Source organism: Babylonia areolata, chromosome 18 (genome assembly GCF_041734735.1).
Source record: "Babylonia areolata isolate BAREFJ2019XMU chromosome 18, ASM4173473v1, whole genome shotgun sequence".
Classification (NCBI taxonomy): domain Eukaryota; kingdom Metazoa; phylum Mollusca; class Gastropoda; order Neogastropoda; family Buccinidae; genus Babylonia; species Babylonia areolata.
In genome coordinates, this window is record NC_134893.1 from 73,458,674 (window position 1) to 73,478,970 (window position 20,297).

A 20,297-nucleotide genomic window follows, 5' to 3' on the forward strand; every position below is an offset into this window, starting at 1 on the left:
CATCATTATCATCATCACTATGACCTACACACAGCACACAACTGACCTGCTGTTCAGTGAGGAAGTCAGAAATGTTGCGGGCAGCACTGTCCCCGGTCATCTCCGCCTTCAGCTTCATGGTGATCTCCAGGATGGTGCAGAACCGGTCCATGCCCCTGGGGGTCACACAGCAGAAAGGTCAACATACACACAGCATACAGGTCAACATACACACAGCATACAGGTCAACATAAACACAGCAGAAAGGTCAACATACACACAGCATACAGGTCAACATACACACAGCAGAAAGGTTAACATACACACACACACACTCACTCACACATGTAAACATACACCACACACATGTAAACACACACACCACACACATGTAAACACACCACACACAAATGCTACTCACACACAAATACACACCACAAACATACAAGCACACACACAAACGCACACACACACACCACACACAAACACACACCAAACACACTCGCACATACACACACCACACACACACACCACAAACATGCACACGTACACACCACACAAACATACACACACCAAACACACTCGCACACACACACACCAGACATACACAAACCACACACATACACCACACCCACACACCACACACATATGTCACACCCACACACACATACATAAACATACACACACACACACATATACATATACTTAAGATAGGTGCTACATAAAAAGTATCCATATCATGATCATATCATCAGTGTTGTTGTTGGTGTGTTCATATGTCACTGTCAAAACCTCTCAAAGCGCTAAGCACACACACAGATATACATGTATGTATATATTTCTGTCTGTGTCTCTCTCTATACGTACATCCATCTTTGGGAGCGTTATCTCTGTGTGTCTCTCTTTATATGTATATCCATCTTTGGGAGCGTTATCTCTGTCTGTGTGTCTCTCTTTATATGTATATCCATCTTTGGGAGCGTTATCTCTGTCTGTGTGTCTCTCTTTATATGTATATCCATCTTTGGGAGCGTTATCTCTGTCTGTGTGTCTCTCTTTATATGTATATCCATCTTTGGGAGCGTTATCTCTGTGTGTCTCTCTTTATATGTATATCCATCTTTGGGAGTGTTATCTCTGTCTCTCTCTTTATATGTATATCCATCTTTGGGAGTGTTATCTCTGTCTGTGTGTCTCTCTTTAGATGTATATCCATCTTTGGGAGTGTTATCTCTGTCTGTGTGTCTCTCTTTATATGTATATCCATCTTTGGGAGTGTTATCTCTGTCTCTGTGTCTCTCTTTATATGTATATCCATCTTTGGGAGTGTTATCTCTGTCTGTGTGTGTATCTCTTTATAGATATATCCATCTTTAGGAGTGTTATCTCTGTGTGTGTGTGTATCTCTTTACAGATATATCCATCTTTAGGAGTGTTATCTGTGTGTGTGTGTGTATCTCTTTACAGATATATCCATTTTTAGGAGTGTTATCTGTGTGTGTGTGTGTATCTCTTTACAGATATATCCATCTTTAGGAGTGTTATCTGTGTGTGTGTGTGTATCTCTTTACAGATATATCCATTTTTAGGAGTGTTATCTGTGTGTGTGTGTGTATCTCTTTACAGATATATCCATCTTTGGGAGTGTTATCTCTGTGTGTGTCTCTCTTTATATGTATATCCATCTTTGGGAGTGTTATCTCTGTGTGTGTCTCTCTCTTTACATGTATATCCATCTTTGGGGGTGTTGCTCAAATGTCCTGACCAACACTGCAGGTGGCTGTATCTCTAAGGCCTGGTCGACAGTGGAGATATCTGTTGAAAGGAAGCATCGGGTACAGCCTTGTCAAGTAATGCACTCTGGTCCACATTCATCATGAAATATTTGTAGAAAATTGTACAAAACTCACTCAAAATGCCCTCTCTCTCTGTCTCTCTCTCTCTTTGTACATATGTGTATGCATGTGTGCCTGTGTGCGAGAAAACTGGACTCAAACACCACTTTCATTTTAACTGCAACAAAGCCACACAGACCACATTTCAGCCCAGTTCCCCCCATCCCCTCCCCAGAAAGCCCAATCAGAAAAGTGACGGACTTGTTGGTGATGGCCTTGACACAGCGGAGGGCCTCTCCCACGTCCAGGGCAGTGGGGGGCAGCTCCACCACCAGACCGGGCAGGGCCAGTTCCCTCAGCGTCACACTGGCATACCTGAAAATCAAACATATTACATCACACTGGTGTACCTGACAGAATCAAACGTATTACATCACACTGGTGTACCTGACAGAATCAAACATATTACATCACACTGACATACCTGACACAACGACACATTATTCCCTTCAGCACCAGAGTAATATGAACCATGTTTAATGTACACTTCTCCAGGACTCTCACTCAGAACACAAGGCCCTCCCATGTGGACAGACATCCTTCACAACAAAACCTTCACCAACAAGACCTGGGTCCTGAACAACCTGACCTTAAAGGCTTCTGGCAACAGGTTGTTGAACTCAACCCTGCTGTGTGTACGTCTTGTGCATTCCAGGCCATGGTTCTCACATTTATTTATATTCAGTCAATGCACAGACACACACTGATATCACTTTCAGTGAAATTAGATAAAAAATGAACAGACACACACACATACACACACAGACAGACATACCACACACACAAACTCCAAACTCACAGTCACACCACACACTCACCACAGCACACACCACTCACACAACACACACACACACACACACACACACACAAATGCTGAGACACCCACCACCCCCAACCTCCCAATCACATGGACCATGACTCACAGGAGGGGACAGTGTCCCTGTAGCTACAGTCCTGGTCAACACACACACACACTGACACAGGGACACTTCAATCACCTGGACCATGACTCACAGGAGGGGACAGTGTCCCTGTAGCTACAGTCCTGGTCAACACACACACTGACACAGGGACACTTCAATCACATTGACCATGACTTACAGGAGGCCACAGTGTCCCTGTAGCTACAGTCCTGGTCACCACACACACACACTGACACAGGGACACTTCAATCACCTGGACCATGACTCACAGGCGGGGACAGTGTCCCTGTAGCTACAGTCCTGGTCAACACACACACACACTGACACAGGGACACTTCAATCACATGGACCATGACTCACAGGAGGGGACAGTGTCCCTGTAGCTACAGTCCTGGTCAACACACACACACACTGACACAGGGACACTTCAATCACCTGGACCATGACTCACAGGAGGGGACAGTGTCCCTGTAGCTACAGTCCTGGTCAACACACACACACACTGACACAGGGACACTTCAATCACATGGACCATGACTCACAGGAGGGGACAGTGTCCCTGTAGCTACAGTCCTGGTCAACACACACACACACACACTGACACAGGGACACTTCAATCACCTGGACCATGACTCACAGGAGGGGACAGTGTCCCTGTAGCTACAGTCCTGGTCAACACACACACACACTGACACAGGGACACTTCAATCACCTGGACCATGACTCACAGGCGGGGACAGTGTCCCTGTAGCTACAGTCCTGGTCAACACACACACACACTGACACAGGGACACTTCAATCACCTGGACCATGACTCACAGGAGGGGACAGTGTCCCTGTAGCTACAGTCCTGGTCAACACACACACACACTGACACAGGGACACTTCAATCACATGGACCATGACTCACAGGAGGTGACAGTGTCCCTGTAGCTACAGTCCTGGTCAACACACACACACACTGACACAGGGACACTTCAATCACATGGACCATGACTCACAGGAGGGGACAGTGTCCCTGTAGCTACAGTCCTGGTCAACACACACACACACTGACACAGGGACACTTCAATCACATGGACCATGACTCACAGGCGGGGACAGTGTCCCTGTAGCTACAGTCCTGGTCAACACACACACACACTGACACAGGGACACTTCAATCACCTGGACCATGACTCACAGGCGGGGACAGTGTCCCTGTAGCTACAGTCCTGGTCAACACACACACACACTGACACAGGGACACTTCAATCACCTGGACCATGACTCACAGGAGGGGACAGTGTCCCTGTAGCTACAGTCCTGGTCAACACACACACTGACACAGGGACACTTCAATCACATTGACCATGACTTACAGGAGGCCACAGTGTCCGGGTGGCTACAGTCCTGGTCAACACACATACACACACTGACAAAGGTACCGTCCCTGTCCACTCACTTGAAAGAGGCAACGATGTCCCTGTGACCAAAGTACTGGTAGTGGTCCGTGTGCAGGGAGTGGGTGCAGGGCTCGGCACAGCCGCGACGCCGGAAGCTGGAGCAGTGGAAGCGGAGGTCCAGGTACTTGGCAAAGGACATGTTCCACGTGTCCGCACTGATGGGCACCACCGGCGTCACCTGTTACATGTCACATGTTGCTTGTCTGTCAAGTGTGCCTGCCTGAAATCTGACTGAATGACACAGGAAACCAATGATGAGCGCCCAATGGCAGCCGTCAGTTGGCTCTACCCAGGTAGACAGCCTGTTGTGTAAATGACCCCATGTTTGTAAAGCGCTTAGAGCTTGGTCTCTGACTGATATGGGGGCTATTTTAGTATCCATATCATCATCATCGAGTTCCAAGTTCCTATGAATGCACAAACCGTAAAGAAATGGAACAAACTTCAACAGTATTTCTGGGTCTGTCACAGGTAATGTGGAGGGAAAACAGTATATTTTCTGGGTCTGTCACAGGTAATGTGGAGGGAAAACAGTATATTTTCTGGGTCTGTCACAGGTAATGTGGAGGGAAAACAGTATATTTTCTGGGTCTGTCACAGGTAATGTGGAGGGAAAACAGTATATTTTCTGGGTCTGTCACAGGTAATGTGGAGGGAAAGGTCTGTCACAGGTAATGTGGAGGGAAGACAGTATATTTTCTGGGTCTGTCACAGGTAATGTGGAGGGAAGACAGTATATTTTCTGGGGGTTTCCCACATGGAAGTCTACTGAGGCAGTCAATTCCCTGAGGTTCAATGGGTTCTTCTTCTTCTTCATTCGTGGGCTGCAACTCTCATGTTCACAAGTGGGCTTTTACCTGTGTGACCGTTTTTACCCTGCCATATAGGCAACCATATTCCATTTTCAGGGGTGTGCATGCTGGGTATGTTCTTGTTTCCATAACCCACCAAACACTGACATGGATTACAGGATCTTTAAAAATGTGTGTATTTGATCTTCTGCTTGTGAATACACACGAAGGGGGTTAAGGCACAAGCAGGTCTGCACATATGTTGACCTGGGAAATCGGGAAAATCTCCACCCTTTACCCACCAGGCACCATTACCGAGATTCAAACCCGGGACCCTCAGACTGAAAGTCCAACGCTTTAACCACTCGACTATTGCGCCCATCGTTGAATGGGTTAAAAACAATCTTTTTTCTAATTCTCTCTGTTGATCAGGTTAAAAAAATAGAATAAAAAACCAAAGACAGAAAGAAAAGAAACAAGAGTGACCCCCCCTGACCTGTTTACAGCGGCGACACCAGCTCCAGAGCAGGATGTTGTCCTGGGCGCCCGGCACAGGGTTGTCCAACTTCTTCAGCAGCACGTTGAGGCAGCCCTGGCCGTGCACAAAGCGCCGGATGTGATCCACCATCGGGACCTCACACGTCGGTGATGGACACGTGTACGACTCCCTGGTGTGAAAAGGACATGGCGTGATTTGTGTTGGTGGGGGACACATGATGACACATGAATACATACATACACACACGCACACACAAACCCAAACACACACACATACACACACAAACCCAGTCGCACACCCACACACACAAACCCAATGACACACACAACACACACACACATCCTTGAGAAATGAACACACTGGCTGATTCTCACAGTGGAACCAACCCACCAGACATCAATCCTTCCAGTAGTTACCTGAAACAGAACCTCTCCAGGAATCCACCCAGGGTGATGTCGTTCCTGCCGTAGTACGCCATGGTCACCACCCTGAAACCATCACACCAACACATCTGTCAGCCACAGTGAAAACCACAGCAACAGTCACACTGTCAGCAAGTTTAAACCACACACACACACACACACACACACACACACACACACACGCACATGCAGCGTGCTGCCAGGCAAGCGATAACATCTGCACTGGACACATGCTCAACAACTGAACACTGGGCTAGTTATAATGTGCCCATCCCCCCAACACACACTTATACACATCTTGTTTAATAAATCACATACACACTCACACAGACATATACATCTTAAAAACTCCCACCCCCTGTACACACACACACACACACACACACACACACACACACACACACACACACACACACTGACACAGCCATATACATCTTAGAAACTCCCACCCCCTGTACACACACACACACACACACACACACACACAACACACACACAGCCATCCACCCCCTGTACACACACACAGTGAGGTGCTGAGTACTGACCATGGGTAGACGCAGGGGTTGGGGTGGTTGGGGGAGCGGTAGGAATAACTGCTGAACAGTACAGACAGCCTCTGGTGGTTCCACACGTCCAGGCAGTCCGTCTGTAACACAGCATGGTCATCACACCATTACATGTACACTGTGTCTGTGTGTAACACAGCATGGTCATCACACCATTACATGTACACTGTGTCTGTCTGTAACACACAGCATGGTCATCACACCATTACATGTACACTGTGTCTGTGTGTAACACAGCATGGTCATCACACCATTACATGTACACTGTGTCTGTGTGCAACACAGCATGGTCATCACACCATTACATGTACACTGTCTGTGTGTAACACAGCATGGTCATCACACCATTACATGTACACTGTGTCTGTCTGTAACACACAGCATGGTCATCACACCATTACATGTACACTGTGTCTGTGTGTAACACAGCATGGTCATCACACCATTACATGTACACTGTGTCTGTGTGTAACACAGCATGGTCATCACACCATTACATGTACACTGTGTCTGTGTGTAACACACAGCATGGTCATCACACCATTACATGTACACTGTGTCTGTGTGTAACACAGCATGGTCATCACACCATTACATGTACACTGTGTCTGTGTGTAACACAGCATGGTCATCACACCATTACATGTACACTGTGTCTGTGTGTAACACAGCATGGTCATCACACCATTACATGTACACTGTGTCTGTGTGCAACACAGCATGGTCATCACACCATTACATGTACACTGTGTCTGTAACACAGCATGGTCATCACACCATTACATGTACACTGTGTCTGTGTGTAACACAGCATGGTCATCACACCATTACATGTACACTGTGTCTGTGTGTAACACACAGCATGGTCATCACACCATTACATGTACACTGTGTCTGTCTGTAACACACAGCATGGTCATCACACCATTACATGTACACTGTGTCTGTGTGTAACACAGCATGGTCATCACACCATTACATGTACACTGTGTCTGTGTGTAACACACAGCATGGTCATCACACCATTACATGTACACTGTGTCTGTGTGTAACACAGCATGGTCATCACACCATTACATGTACACTGTGTCTGTCTGTAACACAGCATGGTCATCACACCATTACATGTACACTGTGTCTGTAACACAGCATGGTCATCACACCATTACATGTACACTGTGTCTGTGTGTAACACAGCTTGGTCATCACACCATTACATGTAAACTGTGTCTGTCTGTAACACATCACGGTCATCACACCATTACCTGCAGACTGTGTCTGTGTGTAAACATACAGTGTCGTCATGACACCATTACCTGCAGACTGTGTCTGTGTGTAAACATAGTGTCGTCATGACACCATGCCTTGTACAGTGTGTCTGTGCGTAAACATAGTGTCGTCATGACACCATTACCTGCACACTGTGTCTGTGTGTAAACATACAGTGTTGTCATGACACCATTACCTGCACACTGTGTCTGTGTGTAAACATACAGTGTCGTCATGACACCATTACCTGCACACTGTGTCTGTGTGTAAACATACAGTGTCATCATGACACCATTACCTGCACACTGTGTCTGTGTGTAAACATACAGTGTGGCCATGACACCATTACCTGCACACTGTGTCTGTGTGTAAACATACAGTGTTGTGATGACACCATTACCTGCACACTGTGTCTGTGTGTAAACATACAGTGTCATCATGACACCATTACCTGCACACTGTGTCTGTGTGTAAACATACAGTGTGGCCATGACACTATTACCTGCAGACTGTGTCTGTGTGTAAACATACAGTGTGGCCATGACACCATTACCTGCACACTGTGTCTGTGTGTAAACATACAGCGTCATCATGACACCATTACCTGCACACTGTGTCTGTGTGTAAACATACAGCGTCATCATGACACCATTACCTGCACACTGTGTCTGTGTGTAAACATACAGCGTCATCATGACACCATTACCTGCACACTGTGTCTGTGTGTAAACATACAGTGTCATCATGACACCATTACCTGCACACTGTGTCTGTGTGTAAACATACAGCGTCATCATGACACCATTACCTGCACACTGTGTCTGTGTGTAAACATACAGTGTCATCATGACACCATTACCTGCACACTGTGTCTGTGTGTAAACATACAGTGTCATCATGACACCATTACCTACACCCTGTGTCTGTGTGTAAACATACAGTGTGGCCATGACACCATTACCTGCACCCTGTGTCTGTGTGTAAACATACAGCGTCATCATGACACCATTACCTGCACACTGTGTCTGTGTGTAAACATACAGTGTCATCATGACACCATTACCTACACCCTGTGTCTGTGTGTAAACATACAGTGTGGCCATGACACCATTACCTGCACACTGTGTCTGTGTGTAAACATACAGTGTCATCATGACACCATTACCTGCACCCTGTGTCTGTGTGTAAACATACAGCGTCATCATGACACCATTACCTGCACACTGTGTCTGTGTGTAAACATACAGTGTCATCATGACACCATTACCTACACCCTGTGTCTGTGTGTAAACATACAGTGTGGCCATGACACTATTACCTGCACACTGTGTCTGTGTGTAAACATACAGTGTGGCCATGACACTATTACCTGCACACTGTGTCTGTGTGTAAACATACAGTGTCATCATGACACCATTACCTGCACACTGTGTCTGTGTGTAAACATACAGCGTCATCATGACACCATTACCTGCACACTGTGTCTGTGTGTAAACATACAGTGTCATCATGACACCATTACCTGCACACTGTGTCTGTGTGTAAACATACAGTGTCATCATGACACCATTACCTACACCCTGTGTCTGTGTGTAAACATACAGTGTGGCCATGACACCATTACCTGCACCCTGTGTCTGTGTGTAAACATACAGCGTCATCATGACACCATTACCTGCACACTGTGTCTGTGTGTAAACATACAGTGTCATCATGACACCATTACCTACACCCTGTGTCTGTGTGTAAACATACAGTGTGGCCATGACACCATTACCTGCACACTGTGTCTGTGTGTAAACATACAGTGTCATCATGACACCATTACCTGCACACTGTGTCTGTGTGTAAACATACAGTGTCATCATGACACCATTACCTACACCCTGTGTCTGTGTGTAAACATACAGTGTGGCCATGACACCATTACCTGCACACTGTGTCTGTGTGTAAACATACAGTGTCATCATGACACCATTACCTACACCCTGTGTCTGTGTGTAAACATACAGTGTGGCCATGACACCATTACCTGCACACTGTGTCTGTGTGTAAACATACAGTGTCATCATGACACCATTACCTGCACACTGTGTCTGTGTGTAAACATACAGTGTGGCCATGACACCATTACCTGCACACTGTGTCTGTGTGTAAACATACAGCGTCATCATGACACCATTACCTGCACACTGTGTCTGTGTGTAAACATACAGTGTCATCATGACACCATTACCTGCACACTGTGTCTGTGTGTAAACATACAGTGTTGTCATGACACCATTACCTGCACACTGTGTCTGTGTGTAAACATACAGTGTCATCATGACACCATTACCTGCACACTGTGTCTGTGTGTAAACATACAGCGTCATCATGACACCATTACCTACACCCTGTGTCTGTGTGTAAACATACAGTGTGGCCATGACACCATTACCTGCAGACTGTGTCGATGTCACTTCTTTTCACTCTTACAAACATGCTGGGTCTGTAAACACACAGCGTCATTATGTGCACCAGCGAAACACGACAGAGTTAACACTGACATTCGTCTCTTCGTGGCACACAATCCTTTCAATTTAGGTGGGGGTTTTTTCTTCTTTTTTTAAATCATACTTTGTAAAACTGCTGGTACTTTGTCAAACTGCGGCAGTGCACAGTTTTCTGTACCACTCACACACCCAGAGACCCAGCACAAACAAGCACAGCACACCTCCCAGCCACACTCACCTTTTTCTCCCAGCACACACCGGAGCGAGCGTTGTCGGCAGTCAGCGTCTCCTCACACCCATCTTTCCTGGCCTTGGGGGAACAGTCGCGCTGAAAGCCGTTCCTGCGAGCCTCCTCGGACACGTAAATACGCCCACCCCGCGCCCGGAAATCCGCCAGCAGGGTCTGGAAGCAGGGAAACACCTCAGCATATCTCCTCTCTCCAGGGAAACACCTCAGCATATCTCCTCTCTCCAGGGAAACACCTCAGCATATCTCCTCTCTCCAGGGAAACACCTCAGCATATCTCCTCTCCGGCTTCTGCCTTGGTCGGCTGCATGGCCACTCTTTATGTACCAGTGGGCTTTTACATGTAGCAGATTTTTTTCCCCCACCATGTTGGCAACTATACTATGTTTTCAAATCATTATTTTTTTCTCCTTCCTTTTCTAAGTTAACTCTCTCCATACGAACGGCAAAAGAGACGACGTTAACAGCGTTTCACCCCAATTACCACCATCAAAATATTGCAAGCGGAAGGCTCTTATACTGAAGAGGTGAATGTTGACAAAGAATACCACAATTCTGACGACAGAAGCTAAAGGTTGGGTCATTGAGACACCCACTGGACATCCGAGGGGTCTGTGTAGAGGAGAAGAGAGGGCTGGCCGTACTGAGTGAGTTAATGCCGTGTATGTGTGTGTGTGTGTGTGTGTGTGTATGTGTGTAATGTTTATTGTAAAGCACTTTGAGCTCCCTTTAAGGAAGGAAAGCGCTCAACATGTATCCATTATCATCATTATTATTATTCAGAGGTGTGCATGATGGTTATATTCTTCTTTCCAAAAAAACACCAAACGTTGACATAGACAAGGTGCCATAGTTTACGGGATCTTTAACACGTGGATTTGATCTTCTACATGTGTATACATACAAAGGAGGTCCAGCCCTTAGCTGAAGATGATGGTAAAAGACAGAGAGAAAGAGAGGAAAAGAAAGAAATGGACGAGAGATGATTGAAAAAACAGAGAGAGAGAGAGAAGAAGAAAGAAATCGACGAGAGATGACTGAAAAACAGAGAGAGAGAGAGAAGAAGAAAGAAAAGGACGAGAGATGATTGAAAAACAGAGAGAGAGAGAGAAGAAAGAAAAGGACGAGAGATGATTGAAAAACAGAGAGAGAGAGAGAAGAAAGAAAAGGACGAGAGATGATTGAAAAACAGAGAGAGAGAGAAGAAGAAGAAAGAAATGGACGAGAGATGTTTGAAAAACAGAGAGAGAGAGAGAAGAAGAAAGAAATGGACGAGAGATGACTGAAAAACAGAGAGAGAGAGAGAAGAAGAAAGAAATGGACGAGAGATGACTGAAAAACAGAGAGAGAGAGAGAAGAAAGAAAAGGACGAGAGATGACTGAAAAATAGAGAGAGAGAAGAAGAAAGAAATGGACGAGAGATGATTGAAAAACAGAGAGAGAGAAGAAGAAAGAAATGGATGAGAGATGATTGAAAAACAGAGAGAGAGAAGAAGAAAGAAATGGACGAGAGATGACTGAAAAACAGAGAGAGAGAAGAAGAAGAAAGAAATGGACGAGAGATGACTGAAAAACAGAGAGAGAGAGAAGAAAGAAATGGACGAGAGATGTTTGAAAAACAGAGATTGAGAGAGAAGAAGAAAGAAATGGACAAGAGATGACTGAAAAACAGAGAGAGAGAAGAAGAAGAAAGAAATGGACGAGAGATGTTTGAAAAACAGAGAGAGAAGAAAGAAATGGACGAGAGATGACTCAAAAACAGAGAGAGAGAAGAAGAAAGAAAGAAATGGACGAGAGATGTTTGAAAAACAGAGAGAGAGAGAGAAGAAAAAGAAAGAAATGGACGAGAGATGACTGAAAAACAGAGAGAGAGAAGAAGAAGAAAGAAATGGACGAGAGATGACTGAAAAACAGAGAGAGAGAGAGAAGAAAGAAATGGACGAGAGATGTTTGAAAAACAGAGAGAGAGAGAGAAGAAGAAAGAAATGGACGAGAGATGACTGAAAAACAGAGAGAGAGAGAGAAGAAGAAAGAAATGGACGAGAGATGTTTGAAAAACAGAGAGAGAGAGAAGAAGAAAGAAAAGGACGAGAGATGTTTGAAAAACAGAGAGAGAGAGAGAGAAGAAAGAAAAGGACGAGAGATGTTTGAAAAACAGAGAGAGAGAGAGAAGAAGAAATGGACGAGAGATGACTGAAAAACAGAGAGAGAGAGAGAGAGAGAAGAAGAAAGAAAAGGACGAGAGATGTTTGAAAAACAGAGAGAGAGAGAGAGAAGAAAGGAAAGGACGAGAGATGTTTGAAAAACAGAAAGAGAGAGAGAAGAAGAAATGGACGAGAGATGACTGAAAAACAGAGAGAGAGAGAGAAGAAGAAAGAAATGGACGAGAGATGTTTGAAAAACAGAGAGAGAGAGAGAGAGAAGAAAGAAATGGATGAGAGATGACTGAAAAACAGAGAGAGAGAGAGAAGAAGAAAGAAATGGACGAGAGATGTTTGAAAAAGAGAGAGAGAGAGAAGAAAGAAATGGATGAGAGATGACTGAAAAACAGAGAGAGAGAGAGAAGAAGAAAGAAATGGACGAGAGATGACTGAAAAACAGAGAGAGAGAGAAGAAGAAAGAAAAGAACGAGAGATGTTTGAAAAACAGAGAGAGAGAGAGAAGAAGAAATGGACGAGAGATGATTGAAAAACAGAGAGAGAGAGAGAAGAAGAAAGAAATGGACGAGAGATGACTGAAAAACAGAGAGAGAGAGAAGAAGAAAGAAAAGAACGAGAGATGTTTGAAAAACAGAGAGAGAGAGAGAAGAAGAAAAGGACGAGAGATGATTGAAAAACAGAGAGAGAGAGAAGAAGAAGAAAGAAATGGACGAGAGATGTTTGAAAAACAGAGAGAGAGAGAGAAGAAGAAAGAAATGGACGAGAGATGACTGAAAAACAGAGAGAGAGAGAGAAGAAGAAAGAAATGGACGAGAGATGACTGAAAAACAGAGAGAGAGAGAGAAGAAAGAAAAGGACGAGAGATGACTGAAAAATAGAGAGAGAGAAGAAGAAAGAAATGGACGAGAGATGATTGAAAAACAGAGAGAGAGAAGAAGAAAGAAATGGATGAGAGATGATTGAAAAACAGAGAGAGAGAAGAAGAAAGAAATGGACGAGAGATGACTGAAAAACAGAGAGAGAGAAGAAGAAGAAAGAAATGGACGAGAGATGACTGAAAAACAGAGAGAGAGAGAAGAAAGAAATGGACGAGAGATGTTTGAAAAACAGAGATTGAGAGAGAAGAAGAAAGAAATGGACAAGAGATGACTGAAAAACAGAGAGAGAGAAGAAGAAGAAAGAAATGGACGAGAGATGTTTGAAAAACAGAGAGAGAAGAAAGAAATGGACGAGAGATGACTGAAAAACAGAGAGAGAGAAGAAGAAAGAAAGAAATGGACGAGAGATGTTTGAAAAACAGAGAGAGAGAGAGAAGAAAAAGAAAGAAATGGACGAGAGATGACTGAAAAACAGAGAGAGAGAAGAAGAAGAAAGAAATGGACGAGAGATGACTGAAAAACAGAGAGAGAGAGAAGAAAGAAATGGACGAGAGATGTTTGAAAAACAGAGAGAGAGAGAGAAGAAGAAAGAAATGGACGAGAGATGACTGAAAAACAGAGAGAGAGAGAGAAGAAGAAAGAAATGGACGAGAGATGACTGAAAAACAGAGAGAGAGAGAAGAAGAAAGAAAAGGACGAGAGATGTTTGAAAAACAGAGAGAGAGAGAGAGAAGAAAGAAAAGGACGAGAGATGTTTGAAAAACAGAGAGAGAGAGAGAAGAAGAAATGGACGAGAGATGACTGAAAAACAGAGAGAGAGAGAGAGAGAAGAAGAAAGAAAAGGACGAGAGATGTTTGAAAAACAGAGAGAGAGAGAGAGAAGAAAGGAAAGGACGAGAGATGTTTGAAAAACAGAAAGAGAGAGAGAAGAAGAAATGGACGAGAGATGACTGAAAAACAGAGAGAGAGAGAGAAGAAGAAAGAAATGGACGAGAGATGTTTGAAAAACAGAGAGAGAGAGAGAGAGAAGAAAGAAATGGATGAGAGATGACTGAAAAACAGAGAGAGAGAGAGAAGAAGAAAGAAATGGACGAGAGATGTTTGAAAAAGAGAGAGAGAGAGAGAAGAAAGAAATGGATGAGAGATGACTGAAAAACAGAGAGAGAGAGAGAAGAAGAAAGAAATGGACGAGAGATGACTGAAAAACAGAGAGAGAGAGAAGAAGAAAGAAAAGAACGAGAGATGTTTGAAAAACAGAGAGAGAGAGAGAAGAAGAAATGGACGAGAGATGATTGAAAAACAGAGAGAGAGAGAGAAGAAGAAAGAAATGGACGAGAGATGACTGAAAAACAGAGAGAGAGAGAAGAAGAAAGAAAAGAACGAGAGATGTTTGAAAAACAGAGAGAGAGAGAGAAGAAGAAAAGGACGAGAGATGATTGAAAAACAGAGAGAGAGAGAAGAAGAAGAAAGAAATGGACGAGAGATGTTTGAAAAACAGAGAGAGAGAGAGAAGAAGAAAGAAATGGACGAGAGATGACTGAAAAACAGAGAGAGAGAGAGAAGAAGAAAGAAATGGACGAGAGATGACTGAAAAACAGAGAGAGAGAGAGAAGAAAGAAAAGGACGAGAGATGACTGAAAAATAGAGAGAGAGAAGAAGAAAGAAATGGACGAGAGATGATTGAAAAACAGAGAGAGAGAAGAAGAAAGAAATGGATGAGAGATGATTGAAAAACAGAGAGAGAGAAGAAGAAAGAAATGGACGAGAGATGACTGAAAAACAGAGAGAGAGAAGAAGAAGAAAGAAATGGACGAGAGATGACTGAAAAACAGAGAGAGAGAGAAGAAAGAAATGGACGAGAGATGTTTGAAAAACAGAGATTGAGAGAGAAGAAGAAAGAAATGGACAAGAGATGACTGAAAAACAGAGAGAGAGAAGAAGAAGAAAGAAATGGACGAGAGATGTTTGAAAAACAGAGAGAGAAGAAAGAAATGGACGAGAGATGACTGAAAAACAGAGAGAGAGAAGAAGAAAGAAAGAAATGGACGAGAGATGTTTGAAAAACAGAGAGAGAGAGAGAAGAAAAAGAAAGAAATGGACGAGAGATGACTGAAAAACAGAGAGAGAGAAGAAGAAGAAAGAAATGGACGAGAGATGACTGAAAAACAGAGAGAGAGAGAAGAAAGAAATGGACGAGAGATGTTTGAAAAACAGAGAGAGAGAGAGAAGAAGAAAGAAATGGACGAGAGATGACTGAAAAACAGAGAGAGAGAGAGAAGAAGAAAGAAATGGACGAGAGATGACTGAAAAACAGAGAGAGAGAGAAGAAGAAAGAAAAGGACGAGAGATGTTTGAAAAACAGAGAGAGAGAGAGAGAAGAAAGAAAAGGACGAGAGATGTTTGAAAAACAGAGAGAGAGAGAGAAGAAGAAATGGACGAGAGATGACTGAAAAACAGAGAGAGAGAGAGAGAGAAGAAGAAAGAAAAGGACGAGAGATGTTTGAAAAACAGAGAGAGAGAGAGAGAAGAAAGGAAAGGACGAGAGATGTTTGAAAAACAGAAAGAGAGAGAGAAGAAGAAATGGACGAGAGATGACTGAAAAACAGAGAGAGAGAGAGAAGAAGAAAGAAATGGACGAGAGATGTTTGAAAAACAGAGAGAGAGAGAGAGAGAAGAAAGAAATGGATGAGAGATGACTGAAAAACAGAGAGAGAGAGAGAAGAAGAAAGAAATGGACGAGAGATGTTTGAAAAAGAGAGAGAGAGAGAGAAGAAAGAAATGGATGAGAGATGACTGAAAAACAGAGAGAGAGAGAGAAGAAGAAAGAAATGGACGAGAGATGACTGAAAAACAGAGAGAGAGAGAAGAAGAAAGAAAAGAACGAGAGATGTTTGAAAAACAGAGAGAGAGAGAGAAGAAGAAATGGACGAGAGATGATTGAAAAACAGAGAGAGAGAGAGAAGAAGAAAGAAATGGACGAGAGATGACTGAAAAACAGAGAGAGAGAGAAGAAGAAAGAAAAGAACGAGAGATGTTTGAAAAACAGAGAGAGAGAGAGAAGAAGAAAAGGACGAGAGATGATTGAAAAACAGAGAGAGAGAGAAGAAGAAGAAAGAAATGGACGAGAGATGTTTGAAAAACAGAGAGAGAGAGAGAAGAAGAAAGAAATGGACGAGAGATGACTGAAAAACAGAGAGAGAGAGAGAAGAAGAAAGAAATGGACGAGAGATGACTGAAAAACAGAGAGAGAGAGAGAAGAAAGAAAAGGACGAGAGATGACTGAAAAATAGAGAGAGAGAAGAAGAAAGAAATGGACGAGAGATGATTGAAAAACAGAGAGAGAGAAGAAGAAAGAAATGGATGAGAGATGATTGAAAAACAGAGAGAGAGAAGAAGAAAGAAATGGACGAGAGATGACTGAAAAACAGAGAGAGAGAAGAAGAAGAAAGAAATGGACGAGAGATGACTGAAAAACAGAGAGAGAGAGAAGAAAGAAATGGACGAGAGATGTTTGAAAAACAGAGATTGAGAGAGAAGAAGAAAGAAATGGACAAGAGATGACTGAAAAACAGAGAGAGAGAAGAAGAAGAAAGAAATGGACGAGAGATGTTTGAAAAACAGAGAGAGAAGAAAGAAATGGACGAGAGATGACTGAAAAACAGAGAGAGAGAAGAAGAAAGAAAGAAATGGACGAGAGATGTTTGAAAAACAGAGAGAGAGAGAGAAGAAAAAGAAAGAAATGGACGAGAGATGACTGAAAAACAGAGAGAGAGAAGAAGAAGAAAGAAATGGACGAGAGATGACTGAAAAACAGAGAGAGAGAGAAGAAAGAAATGGACGAGAGATGTTTGAAAAACAGAGAGAGAGAGAGAAGAAGAAAGAAATGGACGAGAGATGACTGAAAAACAGAGAGAGAGAGAGAAGAAGAAAGAAATGGACGAGAGATGTTTGAAAAACAGAGAGAGAGAGAAGAAGAAAGAAAAGGACGAGAGATGTTTGAAAAACAGAGAGAGAGAGAGAGAAGAAAGAAAAGGACGAGAGATGTTTGAAAAACAGAGAGAGAGAGAGAAGAAGAAATGGACGAGAGATGACTGAAAAACAGAGAGAGAGAGAGAGAGAAGAAGAAAGAAAAGGACGAGAGATGTTTGAAAAACAGAGAGAGAGAGAGAGAAGAAAGGAAAGGACGAGAGATGTTTGAAAAACAGAAAGAGAGAGAGAAGAAGAAATGGACGAGAGATGACTGAAAAACAGAGAGAGAGAGAGAAGAAGAAAGAAATGGACGAGAGATGTTTGAAAAACAGAGAGAGAGAGAGAGAGAAGAAAGAAATGGATGAGAGATGACTGAAAAACAGAGAGAGAGAGAGAAGAAGAAAGAAATGGACGAGAGATGTTTGAAAAAGAGAGAGAGAGAGAAGAAAGAAATGGATGAGAGATGACTGAAAAACAGAGAGAGAGAGAGAAGAAGAAAGAAATGGACGAGAGATGACTGAAAAACAGAGAGAGAGAGAAGAAGAAAGAAAAGAACGAGAGATGTTTGAAAAACAGAGAGAGAGAGAGAAGAAGAAATGGACGAGAGATGATTGAAAAACAGAGAGAGAGAGAGAAGAAGAAAGAAATGGACGAGAGATGACTGAAAAACAGAGAGAGAGAGAAGAAGAAAGAAAAGAACGAGAGATGTTTGAAAAACAGAGAGAGAGAGAGAAGAAGAAAAGGACGAGAGATGATTGAAAAACAGAGAGAGAGAGAAGAAGAAGAAAGAAATGGACGAGAGATGTTTGAAAAACAGAGAGAGAGAGAGAAGAAGAAAGAAATGGACGAGAGATGACTGAAAAACAGAGAGAGAGAGAGAAGAAGAAAGAAATGGACGAGAGATGACTGAAAAACAGAGAGAGAGAGAGAAGAAAGAAAAGGACGAGAGATGACTGAAAAATAGAGAGAGAGAAGAAGAAAGAAATGGACGAGAGATGATTGAAAAACAGAGAGAGAGAAGAAGAAAGAAATGGATGAGAGATGATTGAAAAACAGAGAGAGAGAAGAAGAAAGAAATGGACGAGAGATGACTGAAAAACAGAGAGAGAGAAGAAGAAGAAAGAAATGGACGAGAGATGACTGAAAAACAGAGAGAGAGAGAAGAAAGAAATGGACGAGAGATGTTTGAAAAACAGAGATTGAGAGAGAAGAAGAAAGAAATGGACAAGAGATGACTGAAAAACAGAGAGAGAGAAGAAGAAGAAAGAAATGGACGAGAGATGTTTGAAAAACAGAGAGAGAAGAAAGAAATGGACGAGAGATGACTGAAAAACAGAGAGAGAGAAGAAGAAAGAAAGAAATGGACGAGAGATGTTTGAAAAACAGAGAGAGAGAGAGAAGAAAAAGAAAGAAATGGACGAGAGATGACTGAAAAACAGAGAGAGAGAAGAAGAAGAAAGAAATGGACGAGAGATGACTGAAAAACAGAGAGAGAGAGAAGAAAGAAATGGACGAGAGATGTTTGAAAAACAGAGATTGAGAGAGAAGAAGAAAGAAATGGACAAGAGATGACTGAAAAACAGAGAGAGAGAAGAAGAAGAAAGAAATGGACGAGAGATGTTTGAAAAACAGAGAGAGAGAGAGAAGAAAGAAATGGACGAGAGATGACTGAAAAACAGAGAGAGAGAAGAAGAAGAAAGAAATGGACGAGAGATGTTTGAAAAACAGAGAGAGAGAGAGAAGAAGAAAGAAATGGACGAGAGATGACTGAAAAACAGAGAGAGAGAGAGAAGAAGAAAGAAATGGACGAGAGATGACTGAAAAACAGAGAGAGAGAGAGAAGAAAGAAAAGGACGAGAGATGACTGAAAAATAGAGAGAGAGAAGAAGAAAGAAATGGACGAGAGATGATTGAAAAACAGAGAGAGAGAAGAAGAAAGAAATGGATGAGAGATGATTGAAAAACAGAGAGAGAGAAGAAGAAAGAAATGGACGAGAGATGACTGAAAAACAGAGAGAGAGAAGAAGAAGAAAGAAATGGACGAGAGATGACTGAAAAACAGAGAGAGAGAGAAGAAAGAAATGGACGAGAGATGTTTGAAAAACAGAGATTGAGAGAGAAGAAGAAAGAAATGGACAAGAGATGACTGAAAAACAGAGAGAGAGAAGAAGAAGAAAGAAATGGACGAGAGATGTTTGAAAAACAGAGAGAGAAGAAAGAAATGGACGAGAGATGACTGAAAAACAGAGAGAGAGAAGAAGAAAGAAAGAAATGGACGAGAGATGTTTGAAAAACAGAGAGAGAGAGAGAAGAAAAAGAAAGAAATGGACGAGAGATGACTGAAAAACAGAGAGAGAGAAGAAGAAGAAAGAAATGGACGAGAGATGACTGAAAAACAGAGAGAGAGAGAAGAAGAAAGAAATGGACGAGAGATGTTTGAAAAACAGAGATTGAGAGAGAAGAAGAAAGAAATGGACAAGAGATGACTGAAAAACAGAGAGAGAGAAGAAGAAGAAAGAAATGGACGAGAGATGACTGAAAAACAGAGAGAGAGAGAAGAAGAAAGAAATGGACGAGAGATGACTGAAAAACAGAGAGAGAGAAGAAGAAAGAAATGGACGAGAGATGACTGAAAAACAGAGAGAGAGAGAGAAGAAAGAAATGGACGAGAGATGACTGAAAAACAGAGAGAGAGAAGAAGAAGAAAGAAATGGACGAGAGATGACTGAAAAACAGAGAGAGAGAGAAGAAGAAAGAAAA

The 20,297-nt window shown here is 42.9% G+C and overlaps 1 protein-coding gene across 2 annotated transcripts in view; it reads right to left on the reverse strand.

Annotated features, from left to right (window-relative positions):
* The window catches only part of LOC143293081 (1-phosphatidylinositol 3-phosphate 5-kinase-like), a 122,969-nt gene that overhangs the window by 60,635 nt on the left and 42,037 nt on the right, over positions 1–20,297 (reverse strand). For both annotated transcript variants that reach the window (XM_076603968.1, XM_076603967.1), the window contains exons 20-26: positions 10,523–10,687; positions 6,500–6,600; positions 5,949–6,020; positions 5,530–5,701; positions 4,242–4,420; positions 2,076–2,189; positions 47–155 (exon numbers count right to left, since the gene is read on the reverse strand). In XM_076603968.1, the coding sequence (XP_076460083.1) occupies positions 47–155; positions 2,076–2,189; positions 4,242–4,420; positions 5,530–5,701; positions 5,949–6,020; positions 6,500–6,600; positions 10,523–10,687 (912 nt within the window). The remainder of the gene's footprint in view (positions 1–46; positions 156–2,075; positions 2,190–4,241; positions 4,421–5,529; positions 5,702–5,948; positions 6,021–6,499; positions 6,601–10,522; positions 10,688–20,297) is intronic.